Source organism: Macaca nemestrina, chromosome 8 (genome assembly GCF_043159975.1).
Source record: "Macaca nemestrina isolate mMacNem1 chromosome 8, mMacNem.hap1, whole genome shotgun sequence".
NCBI lineage: Eukaryota > Metazoa > Chordata > Mammalia > Primates > Cercopithecidae > Macaca > Macaca nemestrina.
The window spans coordinates 114,864,090-114,877,815 of NC_092132.1; the positions used below are offsets into that span (position 1 = coordinate 114,864,090).

The 13,726-nt window shown below is 35.2% G+C and overlaps 1 protein-coding gene across 2 annotated transcripts in view; it reads right to left on the bottom strand.

The window, feature by feature from the left end:
- Positions 1–13,726, bottom strand: part of LOC105476553 (disintegrin and metalloproteinase domain-containing protein 5) — a 135,287-nt gene that overhangs the window by 14,211 nt on the left and 107,350 nt on the right. For both annotated transcript variants that reach the window (XR_984127.2, XM_011732583.2), the window contains exons 17-18: positions 7,090–7,176; positions 6,372–6,483 (exon numbers count right to left, since the gene is read on the bottom strand). Coding sequence is in view for 1 of the 2 variants with exons in the window: in XM_011732583.2 (XP_011730885.2) it covers positions 6,372–6,483; positions 7,090–7,176 (199 nt within the window). In the remaining variant the exon portion in view is untranslated. The remainder of the gene's footprint in view (positions 1–6,371; positions 6,484–7,089; positions 7,177–13,726) is intronic.

A 13,726-nucleotide genomic window follows, 5' to 3' on the forward strand; every position in this document is an offset into this window, starting at 1 on the left:
ATATTCATGAAATAGTAACAAAAGTCAACAATGTTTTTGGCTTATAATTAAGGCAATCTAATCCATAATTTGACACTTTTTCTGGGTCATATTATGGTAACACAAATCAGTGATATTAAAAGTAAGCAGAATGGGGATAATGAAATAAACCTGGACTCATTTAGATGACCTTTGCAACCCAAACTCTTTATGTCCTAAAATGCATTCAGGATCACAAGTGTTTCTCCCACATTGAGTCCAGGCTTTACTGGGGAAAGCCCAAGGCCTCCCTGACTGGATACAGGGCCCCCAAAGGGACTACATGGAGACAAAACATACAGCCAACTCGCATGTCAGCTCAGGTCTTTCAGGGTAGACCTGTAAGCCCCAGAATGGAAGAGATGAAAGAAGAGCCCATGGCAAATGGCTAAAGGAAACTAGTTGGGTTAGAAGGTTTTCTCTGACTGCAGGCTCATGTGCTGCCATCTGGACTTCCATCTAGACTTAGAGTGGTTGGCCCAGGATATCAATCATACAGGTTTGCCTAGAACATATCCTAGTTGTAGTACTGAAAGTCTTACACACTAGTGAATCTGTCACTGGGATAGAAAAATTCCTGGTTGGCAACTACTGTGGAAGGTTGCAGGGAAAAGAACAAAATATAAAATATTAATATAAAATGAAATATAAAAGATGAAAAAAATAGGGACTAAAAACAACACTGTTTTAGTGTCAAATGACTAACGCACCAACTATCCATCTTCTATAGTTGCTATTGCTGCTTTTTTTTCTTTTTCTCCCCATTACTGCTGATGTTGGCAACCACAATCTGTGTGTTCACTCTGACTAATGTAACTTAAATGTGCAATTCAAAGGTATCGAAAGCATCAGTGTTAACAGTCCATCTTTGACTTATACTACAGAATAACTGTTGTATCAAGATAGCACAGGTATAATTTTTCAAATTCAGAATATTGTAACTGTGTTTTCTAAGAACTTGGATTACAAAAATTAGAACAATTATAATACAAACACTAGAATGACCCAGATATCACAGATAAGGCGGCTAAATGACTGTATTATTATTATTATTATTATTATTATTGAATCAGAGTCTCGCTCTGTCACCTAGTCTGGAGTGCAGTGGCATGCCCTCGGCTCACTGCAACCTCTACCTCCCAAGTTCAAGCAATTAGCTAATTTATGTTCTTTCTTTTAAAGTCTTACATTTATGTACCTTCAGGATATATAATAATATAGGCTGAAAATTTTAAATAAAAAGAGAAATTTAAATAAAAATGAAAATAAAAATTTAAATTCCCAGTAAAGGATTTTTAAAGAGTTAAATTGCTATCTATTTTTTCTTTTTTTTATTATTATTATACTTTAAGTTCTAGGGTACATGTGCATAACGTGCAGGTTTGTTACATATGTATACTTGTGCCATGTTGGTGTGCTACACCCATCAACTCATCAGAACCCATCAACTCGTCATTTACATCAGGTATAACTCCCAATGCAATCCCTCCCCCCTCCCCCCTCCCCATAATAGGCCCCGGTGTGTGATGTTCCCTTTCCCGAGTCCAAGTGATCTCATTGTTCAGTTCCCACCTATGAGTGAAAATATTCAGTGATTGGTTTTCTGTTCTTGCGATAGTTTGCTGAGAATGATGGTTTCCAGCTGCATCCATGTCCCTACAAAGGACACAAAATCATCTTTTTCATGGCTGCATAGTACTCCATGGTGTATATGTGCCACATTTTCTTAATCCAGACTGTCACTGATGGACATTTGGGTTGATTCCAAGTCTTTGCTATTGTGAATAGTGCCACAATGAACATACATGTGCATGTGTCTTATAGCAGCATGATTTATAATCCTTTGGGTATATACCCAGTAATGGGATGGCTGGGTCATACAGTTCTTCTAGTTCTACATCCTTGAGGAATCCCCATACTGTTTTCCATAATGGTTGAACTAGTTTACAATCCCACCAACAGTGTCAAAGTGTTCCTATTTCTCCACATCCTCTCCAGCATCTGTTGTTTCCTGTCTTTTTAATGATTGCCATTCTAACTGGTGTGAGATGGTATCTTGTTGTGGTTTTGATTTGCATTTCTCTGATGGCCAGTGATGATGAGCATTTTTTCATGTGTCTGTTGGCTGTATGAATGTCTTCTTTTGAGAAATGTCTGTTCATACCCTTTGCCCACTTTTCGATGGGGTTGTTTGTTTTTTTCTTGTAAATTTGTTTGAGTTCTTTGTAGGTTCTGGATATTAGCCCTTTGCCAAATGAGTAGATTGCAAAAATTTTCTCCCATTCTGTAGGTTGCCTGTTCACTCTGATGGTAGTTTCTTTTGCTGTGCAGAAGCTCTTTAGTTTAATTAGATCCCATTTGTCAACTTTGGCTTTTGTTGCCATTGCTTTTGGTGTTTTAGACATGAAGTCCTTGCCCATGCCTATGTCCTGAATGGTATTACCTAGGTTTTCTTCTAGGATTTTTATGATATTAGGTCTAATATTTAAGTCTCTAATCCATCTTGAATTAATTTTCGTATAAAGAGTAAGGAAAGGATCCAGTTTCAGCTTTCTACTTATGGTGAGCCAATTTTTCCAGCACCATTTATTAAATAGGGAATCCTTTCCCCTTTTCTTGTTTTTGTCAGATTTGTCAAAGATCAGATGGCTGTACATGTGTGGTATTATTTCTGAGGGCTCTGTTCTGTTCCATTGGTCTATATCTCTGTTTTGGTACCAGTACCATGCTGTTTTGGTTACTGTAGCCTTGTAGTATAGTTTGAAGCCAGGTAGCGTGATGCCTCCAGCTTTGTTCTTTTGGCTTAGGATTGTCTTGGCAATGTGGGCTCTTTTTTGGTTCCATATGAACTTTAAAGCAGTTTTTTCCAATTCTGTGAAAAAGCCATTGGTATCTTAATGGAGATGGCATTGAATCTATAAATTACCTTGGGCAGTATGGCCATTTTCACAATATTGATTCTTCCTATCCATGAGCATGGTATGTTCTTCCATTTGTTTGTGTCCTCTTTTATTTCACTGAGCAGTGGTTTGTAGTTCTCCTTGAAGAGGTCCTTTGCATCCCTTGTAAGTTGGATTCCTAGGTATTTTATTCTCTTTGAAGCAATTGTGAATGGAAGTTCATTAATGATTTGGCTCTCTGTTTGTCTGTTACTGGTGTATAAGAATGCTTGTGATTTTTGCACATTGATTTTGTATGCTGAGACTTTGCTGAAATTTCTTATCAGCTTAAGGAGATTTTGGGCTGAGACAATGGGGTTTTCTAAATAGACAATCATGTCATCTGCAAACAGGGACAATTTGACTTCTTCTTTTCCTAACTGAATACCCTTCATTTCTTTCTCTTGCCTGATTGCTCTAGCCCGAACTTCCAACACTTCCCTTTGTGGGTAACCCGACCTTTCTCTCTGGCTGCCCTTAACATTTTTTCCTTCATTTCAACTTTGGTGAATCTGGCAATTATATGTCTTGGAGTTGCGCTTCTCGAGGAGTATCTTTGTGGCATTCTCTCTATTTCCTGGATTTGAATGTTGGCCTGCCCTACTAGGTTGGGGAAGTTCTCCTGGATGATATCCTGAAGAGTGTTTTCCAACTTGGTTCCATTTTCCCCCTCACTTTCAGGCACCCCAATCAGACGTAGATTTGGTCTTTTTACATAATCCCATACTTCTTGCAGGCTTTGTTCATTTCTTTTTCTTCTTTTTTCTTTAGATTTCTCTTCTCGCTTCATTTCATGCATTTGATCCTCACTCACTGATACTCTTTCTTCCAGTTGATCGAGTTGGTTACTGAAGCTTGTGCATTTGTCACGTATTTCTCGTGTCACGGTTTTCATCTCTGTCAGTTCGTTTATGGCCTTCTCTGCATTAATTATTCTAGTTATCAATTCTTCCACTCTTTTTTCAAGATTTTTAGTTTCTTTGCGCTGGGTACGTAATTCCTCCTTTAGCTCTGAGAAGTTTGATGGACTGAAGCCTTCTTCTCTCATCTTGTCAAAGTCATTCTCTGTCCAGCTTTGATCCGTTGCTGGCGATGAGCTGCGTTCCTTTGCAGGGGGAGATGCGCTCTTATTTTTTGAATTTCCAGCTTTTCTGCCCTGCTTTTTCCCCATCTTTGTGGTTTTATCTGCCTCTGGTCTTTGATGATGATGATGTACTGATGGGGTTTTGGTGTGGGTGTCCTTCCTGTTTGTTAGTTTTCCTTCTAACAGTCAGGACCCTCAGCTGTAGGTCTGTTGGAGATTACTTGAGGTCCACTCCAGGCCCTGTTTGCCTGGGTATCAGCAGCAGAGGCTGCAGAAGATAGAATATTGCTGAACAGCGAGTGTACCCGTCTGAATCTTGCTTTGGAAGCTTCCTCTCAGGGGTGTACTCCACCGTGTGAGGTGTGGGGTGTCAGTCTGCCCCTAGTGGGGGATGTCTCCCAGTCAGGCTACTAAGGGCTCAGAGACCCACTTGAGCAGGCAGTCTGTCCCTTCTCAGATCTCAACCTCCGTGTTGGGAGATCCACTGCTCTCTTCAAAGCTGTCAGACAGAGTCGTTTGCATCTGCAGAGGTTTCAGCTGCTTTTTGTTGTTGTTGTTGTTGTTGCTGTTGTTGTTGTTGTTGTTGTTGTTGTTTAGCTGTGCCCTGTCCCCAGAGGTCGAGTCTACAGAGACAGGCAGGACTCCTTGAGCTGCTGTGAGCTCCACCTAGTTGGAGCTTCCCAGCCGCTTTGTTTACCTATTTAAGCCTCAGCAATGGCGGGCACCCCTCCCCTAGCCTGGCTGCTGCCTTGCCGGTAGATCGCAGACTGCTGTGCTAGCAACGAGTGAGGCTCCGTGGGCATGGGACCCTCCCAGCCAGGTATGGGATATAATCTCCTGGTGTGCCCATTTGCTAAGACCTTTGGTAAAGTGCAGTATTGGGGTGGGAGTTACCCGATTTTCCAGGTGTTGTGTGTCTCAGTTCCCCTGGCTAGGAAAAGGGATTCCCTTCCCCCTTGCGCTTCCCATGTGAGGCAATGCCTCACCCTGCTTCAGCTCTCGCTGGTCGGGCTGCAGCAGCTGACCAGCACCGATTGTCCGGCACTCCCTAGTGAGATGAACCCAGTACCTCAGTTGAAAATGCAGAAATCACCTGTCTTCTGTGTCGCTGGCCCTGGGAGTTGGAGACTGGAGCTGTTCCTATTCGGCCATCTTGCTCCACCCCCTAAATTGCTATATTATAGGACTTTCTGTTTCTCACTGTAAACTACTGTTTACTGAAAATACATATTCAAATAAACATTTATTTTTCATGTTATCATATGAAAATAATAATATACGCATATAGTTATATGTTATAGGCTTAATTATTATGGGGTATTTTTTGTCTGATACATAGTTTGATGTGGCTTTGCACTGTCTCTTTAAAAAGCTGATCAGCCTATATACGCTTTTATGTAGCATCCAAGCTACAGATAAGTCTGCCCCAAAGTTTCAGGACTTTCTTGCAAGGTCCTAAAAGAGATAGGGGTAGAGGCCTGGCCAACATGGTGAAACCCTTCCTCTACTAAAAATACAAAAATTAGCCGGTCGTGGTGGTGGGCACCTGTAATCCCAGCTACTCAGGAGCCTGAGGCTGGAGAATTGCTTGAACCCAGGAGGTGGAGGTTTCAGTGAGCAGAGATCGTTGCACTCCAGCCTGGGTGACAAGAGCGAAACTCCATCTCACACACACAAAAAGAGAGAGATGGGGGTAGAGTTCACAGCTCATTTATGCTCCCAGTTATTTGGGGTAGACTCATACCTTCTAGAACCAGGGTATGCCTTGCACCTCCAGTTGACCCCAATTCATCTAGGTCTGATTAATCTCAAAATACCACTCAGGAACATCAGGACAGGATTAGAAAGAGCAAATTTCCAAAGATTAGCATGGAGCCCTTACAATGCAGGAGAAAGACAACCAATTATAAGTGAATAGGAAGAAAAGACAGTCTGAAAGATTCTAGGGACATTAATATAATAATGACTATACTGACACTATTATAAGCTCTAGTTTATAGGAGTTTATAATAAATACAGTAAACATAAATATAATAGTAAATATAAATATAGGAGATGATCCAAAGTGAACAGTTTAAATTAACTGGTCAAATTTTACACACCAAAATTTCTACTTTTAAAACTGCCTAACATTGGCCATACTTTTTCTCAGTAAACAATGTCAATGCTGATATAGAAAGAACAGCACAAACTTGCACTGTCAACATTTTTTAAATCTTACAAATAAAATAAAAGCAAGTTGACATTAGTTGCTTTGTAATCTGGCTTGAAACCTATAATTTACTGTCTTACATACTGTACATAATTAATACAATTTTAAGAACACTAACCAGCTGGTACAAAGTGTCCATCATCAGTACTTCCAAATGCTTCTTTCTTTGGTTTGCAGTGAGGAGGATTATACCCCTTTTCACAATGGCAATGGTTAAAATTGTTGCAAATCTTAAATAATAAAAAAAAGAATAATTTTGATGGAGACTAATGAATAATCTATACTTACTCCACAGAGTATCTCATTCTAGAGAATTTATCTAAATAGATAAATTTATCAAATTTTCCCTTGCTGATGTTCATACTATGCAAAGTACATCTAGCTTTTGTTGTCAAATCAAATTTTTTCTAAAAAATTCTTTTAACTCCCCCCATAGCCAGGCCCAAATACCTCAAATTACCAGTAACTTGCCACTAATTATAATCTACTTGCTAGCTGACAGCCTAGACACTAAATTAACTTGCATGATTAGCAAGAAAATTCTAATGATCTTTATTTACCAGTTTCTATCTTCTATTGCTTATAGCATATCCACCTCACATATCCATCAAACATTTTAAACATCCAGAATCATCTTAAATGTTTTCTCTTTGTCTTCTCTAATAAGTAGTTTGATAAGTTTCTTAAGAAGACAAAATTGAGGTTATAAATTATAGACTGTTAAATGACACCAAATGACATAAAAATGGCAAGCAAAAAAAGTCATTTTTTTAAAATCTTCAAATTGTTTGATTGTTAAAAGCAAGCTGCTTAAAATAAACATTGCAGTTACTTACTCCATGACCACTGCACTCAGTAGAAGCCTCGCACGTTTCAAAATCCATCAGGAATCTAACATGCTTACAACGCATTTTGAAACAATACTAAAAACAAAGCAAAAAAGTACAAAATAAAATCAGTCAAAAAATCAGATTTTGTGCATGGCTAACACGTTTAAAAATTCAAGAAAATACTAGAATTCATATTATCAAAAGTTTGCATTAAAAAGCTGTGAGTGTCCAGTGAAAAAAAAAATTGTGACTACATTGAAGTAAACATGAAATAAACTACGTACTTTCAGATTGTAAAGATGTAATCATATGTAAGAAACCAGAGGTGTTATTTTCTTTCCATTTAGTATCGGAAGTCAACTTAGATAAATTACTGGAAAAAACAACTTGATTAGTCATTTGAGTTCAAGAATTATTTGAAGAACATTTTTAAATATACCCATGTGTGGGCTCCCCTTGAGAGCATTATATCAAAAACTCTGGGGAGAGGATCCAGTTGTTTCTCAAGAGCAGCCAGGTTGGAGAACTATTGAGTAGAGAAGTGAGATCTCAAAATCATGAGTATCAGCAGCAAAGGAAGATAGTTTACTCTTCCATATGACAAAATACAAAGAAAGAGGGAAGAAAGGACAACAGGTAATTATATGAGGTAATGGGACAATGGGACACTCCCCTTGGTGAGATGGATAAAAGGCCTTCTAAGAAAGAAAAGTTTCATGGGTGAATTTAAATTTTTCTAATTTCTGACATACATTTATGTGATCTTCTTTAATTATCAAAAAACTGTCACTAAATTCACCATGTTGTGAAAGAGTTTTATATTTGGAGTGAGTTTTGTCTTTGGGTCATAATAATGACTATATGCAGAAACAGGAGAGTCAGGACTCTGTAATGGAGGTTTGAGCTAATACCATTTAGATTTTGACAGTAAGGGAGGCTTCAGATCATATTTGTATTCCATATATTTTGAAATGAGCAAGAAATAACAGGGACTTTTTTTTATGTGCTATTTATTATCAAAATGTTACTAAATAGAAATAAATTTGTATTTAGCAAGTCTACTCAGAAGCTTTCTCTCAAAAATAGTATGTTAATTTAACTTCACATAGTATCTTCTTGACTTAAATCAATTAGACTATTAAAATCATATTAAATATATTGTTAATTTATAGAATATTACATGTTTCCAATAATATTGCATAATTATATTGTGCAACATTAATTAATTGTTAATGTTGTTTTCATATTTTGGTATGTTATATAAATAATAACAATAATGCACATATAGTAGAACATAATATTCTAATAATAGTTTAATTAAAGTATTCATCTACCAATCAGGAAAAAATCAGAGTCCATTATAAAAAGTAAAAACCAACACACATTTGGCTTTTCTATTGAAACAATAAATACAATTCAAAAAATGTTATCGCAAAAACCATGCTAATGAAGAAAAATTCTTGCTCACATAATATCTTACTCAACCAAAACTATTATTCATTTGAGATCTTCAGCTCTTTTCTAAAGATTTACTCACTAATAATGTATGCAAAATTACTAGATTATATATGTCAGAACATCAAAAAATTTATGTATAAAAATTACTAAAATATTATATTGCTCTTAAAAGAGGTGTGAAGATCATTAATAACATATACTGCTGAACTTGTAAATAAATAGGGAAAATGGAGAATTGCCTAACTTTTCAATATTCTATTTAAACATTCTTTAAGAGACCCACCTGAGGTCCACCTAAAGACTATGTAATCATTTGAGTGAAAATTCATACCATGTAAAGACATTACCAGGTGAATGGGTAGAACAAAAAGGAGAGATGGAAACATAACAAATATATTAGCACAGGAGGCTTGTTTGAATGTGCAGGTCTGAGACCCCTTTCTCTATCCAGAGACATAAGGAAAACTGTGGGAGTGAGAAACTTGGGACCTGATGGAGAACTCCACCGTACCTCTCCCCTACAGAGAGACATGCAGTTGGCTGGCCTGACGAATCTCCTATCCTTCCAGGAGACACCAGCAAAGACCATGGAGAGCCCCAGGGGCAATAGGTAAACCAAGCCAACCAAACAACATTGTAAAGGCTCTGACTGCCTTTGGAACAGCCCACAAAAGAAGGCCAAGACCTAAACGAGATTGCTTGCTGCTAAAACAGTGCTTTATATTTGACACAGAGTCTCCTAACATAATAAATACAATTTCTGGATGCAACTAAGTCTTTCCAAGAGCTGAGAAAATCACAACTTGAATGATAAAAGACAACCAACTGATATCAGAACCAAGATGATTCAGATGACAGGATTATATGACAAGGACTGTAAAGCAGCTATTAGAAAAATAAATGAATAATCAATTACAAATCTTCTTGAAACAAATTAAAAAATACAAAAATCTTAGCAAAGGAACAGGTGATATAAAAATAAACCAAATGGGAATTATAGAATGAAAAAATAGAATAACCTAAATTAAAAAAAAAAAAAGCCAAGTGACTGAGCTCAAATCAGTAAACTTGAAATAGCAAAGAAATGTTTATCAGAAATCTTGGAACACCACAAAGGAAGTAAAAAACAAGGAAAGGAAGATGAGTAAATAAAATGGACTATCCATTTCTTTATAGGTTTTTAAAATTACAGTTAATGATTGAAACAAAAATTGTAACACCACCAATGATACTTAAATGTAGGGAAGGTAAATACAACTAAAATGGGAGTGAGGTTGTTTTCTCATTTCACTCAAAGTGGCCTCTTTAGGCCACATACATATATCGTAAGACCTTGAGCAGCCACTATGAAAACTACTCAAAGAGATGGCTGACTTAGAAACGTTATAACTGGATCAAGATAGCATCCTAAAACAATGTTTAAATCACCCATTGAAAGGCAAGAAAAGACAAAAGTAAGAACAGGAACCAGAGGAAACAAATAATGAAATAACATACTTAGGCAATAACATTACACCAACCAAAAGACCAGGCCACACTGTATTAAAGGCATGACTCAACTATGTGATGCTTTTAAAAACTCTCCCCAAATTCAATGGCAGAGATAGAAAGGACAGAAAAAATATATCGTTCAAACTTTTATCCATAAAAGCAGGAGTAGCTATATTTATACTTTAGAGTAGACTTCAGAGCAAAGAAAATTACTAAAGACAAATGAAGACACTATGTCATGATATGATAATCATTCCAACAATAACACACAATTATCCTAAATATCTACACCCCAAACCACAAAGCCTCCAAACATGAGGCAAAAAGTAATAGCACTGAAAGGAAAATAGACAAATCCACAATTGAAGTTGGATATTTTGATACCTTTGTCTCAGTAATTTACAGAAATTATACAGAAAGTCAGCAGATACACGGGAATCTGAACAAAATAGGATTTAATTGACACATATACAGGTCACTACAACCAGTAGCATCAGAATATACATTTCTACAAGCGCCTATGGAATATGCAGCAAGATATATCATATTCCTTATCATAAGGAAAACCTCAACAAGTTTTTAAAAATTAAAATTATGAGAACATGTTCTCTGATAATAATAAAATCGAACCTGTAATCAGTAAAAGAAATACAATAGGAAAATCGCTAAATATGTTGAAATAAAACAATACATTTATCAAAAATTCATGTATCAAATAACCCTCAAAGAAACTTAAAAAAATACATAGAACCAAAAGAAAACAAAAATATACATTAAAATATGTAGGATGCAGCTAAAACAGTTCTGTGAGGGAGATTTATAAGACCAAATGCTATAAAGGAGAAAAAGCCTCAAAGCAATCATTGAAGTTGCCACTTCAAGAAACTGGAGGAAAGGAAGAAGAAATGAAACTCAAAGCAAAAGAAAGTAAATTATAATAAAAGCAGAAATCAATGAAATTGATTGCAAGTTCCATATGAAATTAAAAACTGGAAAATAATAAAGAAACCAATATAACAGAGTGGAGTCTTTAAATTTTTTTATGAAATTAATAAATTGTTAGCAAGACTGAGAAAAACCAATGAAACAAAAAGCAAATTCTTTGAAATTTTTTATGAAATTAATAACTTTAGCAAGACTGACAAGTTTAAAAAAGAAGACACAAATCACCAATATCAGAAACGAGATAAAGGATATCATTGCAGATCCTGCAGCCATTACACAGAATTATGAAGAAATACTACGAACAGCTTTACATTTATAAATTCAGAAACTTTGAGGAAATTGACCAATTTCTAGCAAACCATGAACAACCAAAAATCACCAAGAAACAGCTTATAATCTGAAGACCATTACAACAACTGAAGAAATTGAATTCATAGTTTAAAACCTCCTAAAAAGTGAAATTTCCAGGCCCAAATGATTTCACTAGAGAATTCTATCAACATTTAAAGAAAAAATTAACATACATTTTACACAATCTCTTTCCAAAAATAGAATAAAAAACAGTTTTCAATTAATTTTATAATGCCATATAAAATGACCAAAATCAGATAAACACATTGCAACAACAGCAATAAAAAAAAACTACAGACCAATACCCCTCATGAATTTGGATACAAAGATTATTCAACAAAATATTAGCAAACTAAATGCAACAATGCATAAAAAATTTATACACAATGACCAAGTGATATTAACACCAAGTAAGTAATGCTGGTTCTACATTTAAAAATTGATTAATGTAATCCAACATTCAATGAACTAAAGAAGAAAAATCATGTGACCACATCAGTCGACACACAAAAAGCATTTGACAAAATTCAAGACACAAGTATAATAAAAACCTTCAATAAGTTAGCAGTAGAAAATGGTTGACTCAACTTAAGGGGCATCTGCAAAAAAAAAAAAAAAAAAAAAAAAAGAAACCTACATCTAACATCATATTTAATGATGAAAGACTTAATACATTCCTCTTAGATTAGGAAAAAGTCCAGGACATCCTCTCTCAACGCTCTTATTCAACATCATACTGTAAGTTCTAACCATTGCAGTAAAGCAAGAAAAAGAAATAAAACATATACAGATTGAAAAGGAAAAAATAAAATGATCTCTATTTCCAAATTATTTTCTACATAAAAAAATTCCAAGAAATCCACAATCAAACTCCTACAACTAAGTTAACACAGGACAGTTGCAGGATAAAAGATCCACACCCAAAATTCAATAAGAAGTGGGGAAAGGACTCTCTAATAAATGGTTCTGTGATAGCTGGTTAGCCAAATGCAGAAGAATGAATCTGGACCCCTACCTTTAACAATATACAAAACTTAACTGAAGATGGATTTAAAACTTAAACCTAAAGTCTAGGAAACAACTCTTCTGTCCAAAAAATTTAGGATTAAAACTCCAAATAGAATTTAGGACTAAAACTCCAAAAGCAAATGCAACAACAACAAAAAAAAAAATAGATAGGATTTAATTAAACTAAAAAAAGTGTCTACATAGCAAACAAATAACAACAGAGTAAACAGACAACCTACAAAATGAGAGAAAATATTTGCAAACTATGCATCCAACAAAGAACTGATATCCAGAATCCACCAGGAACGCAACAACTTAACTGAAAAACAAATAATCCCAGTAACAAGTGGGCAAAGGACATGAACAGACATCTCTCAAAAAAGAAGATATACGAGTGGCTAGCAAACATATGATAAAATGCTGAGCATCACCAAAGATCAGAGAAATGTAATTTAAAGTTATGATGACGCCCTATCTCACATCAGTCCAAATGGCTTTTTTCTTTTTCTTTTGTTTTTCTTTTTTTGAGATGGAGTCTCGCTCTGTCGCCCAGGCTGGAGCTCAGTGGCACAATCTCTGCTCACTGCAAGCTCCACCTCCAGGGTTCATGCCATTCCTCTGTCTCAGCCTCCCGAGTAGCTGGGACTACAGGCACCCGCCACCACGCCCGGCTAATTTTTATGTATTTTTAGTAGAGATAGGGTTTCACTGTGTTAGCCAGGAAGGTCTCGATCTCCTGACCTCATGATCCACCTTCATCAGCCTCCCAAAGTGCTGGGACTACAGGTGTGTGCCACCACGCCAGGCCTCAGAATGGTTATTCTTAAAAAGTCTAAAAACAATAGATGTTGGTGAGGATGTGGATAAAACGTAACACATATATAATTATATATATGTGAAGAAAAGGTAACACATATACATAATTCATGTGGAGAAAAGGTAACACATATATATAATTCATGTGTAAACATAACACAGATATATAATTCATTTATTATATAGTATATAATTTATTATATACTATATATTATATAGTATATATAGTATATAGTATATAATAGTATATATTATATAGTATATCATATACTATATAATATATAATAAATGAATTATTTATCTAAATTTATCAATATCTTTATATATCTAGATATATATCTTTATCTTTTATATATAAATATCTTTTATAAAAATCTTTATATATCTAGATATATAATTCATTTATTATATATAAGAATTCATTATAAATAATAAATTATATTAATTATATTATATATCTAATAAATGCGTTTATCATATATTATACTTAAATGAATTTGTTACATATTATTTATGTATTTATATTATATATATTACTGTGTAGTAATTCATGTATTATATATCTATATATCTA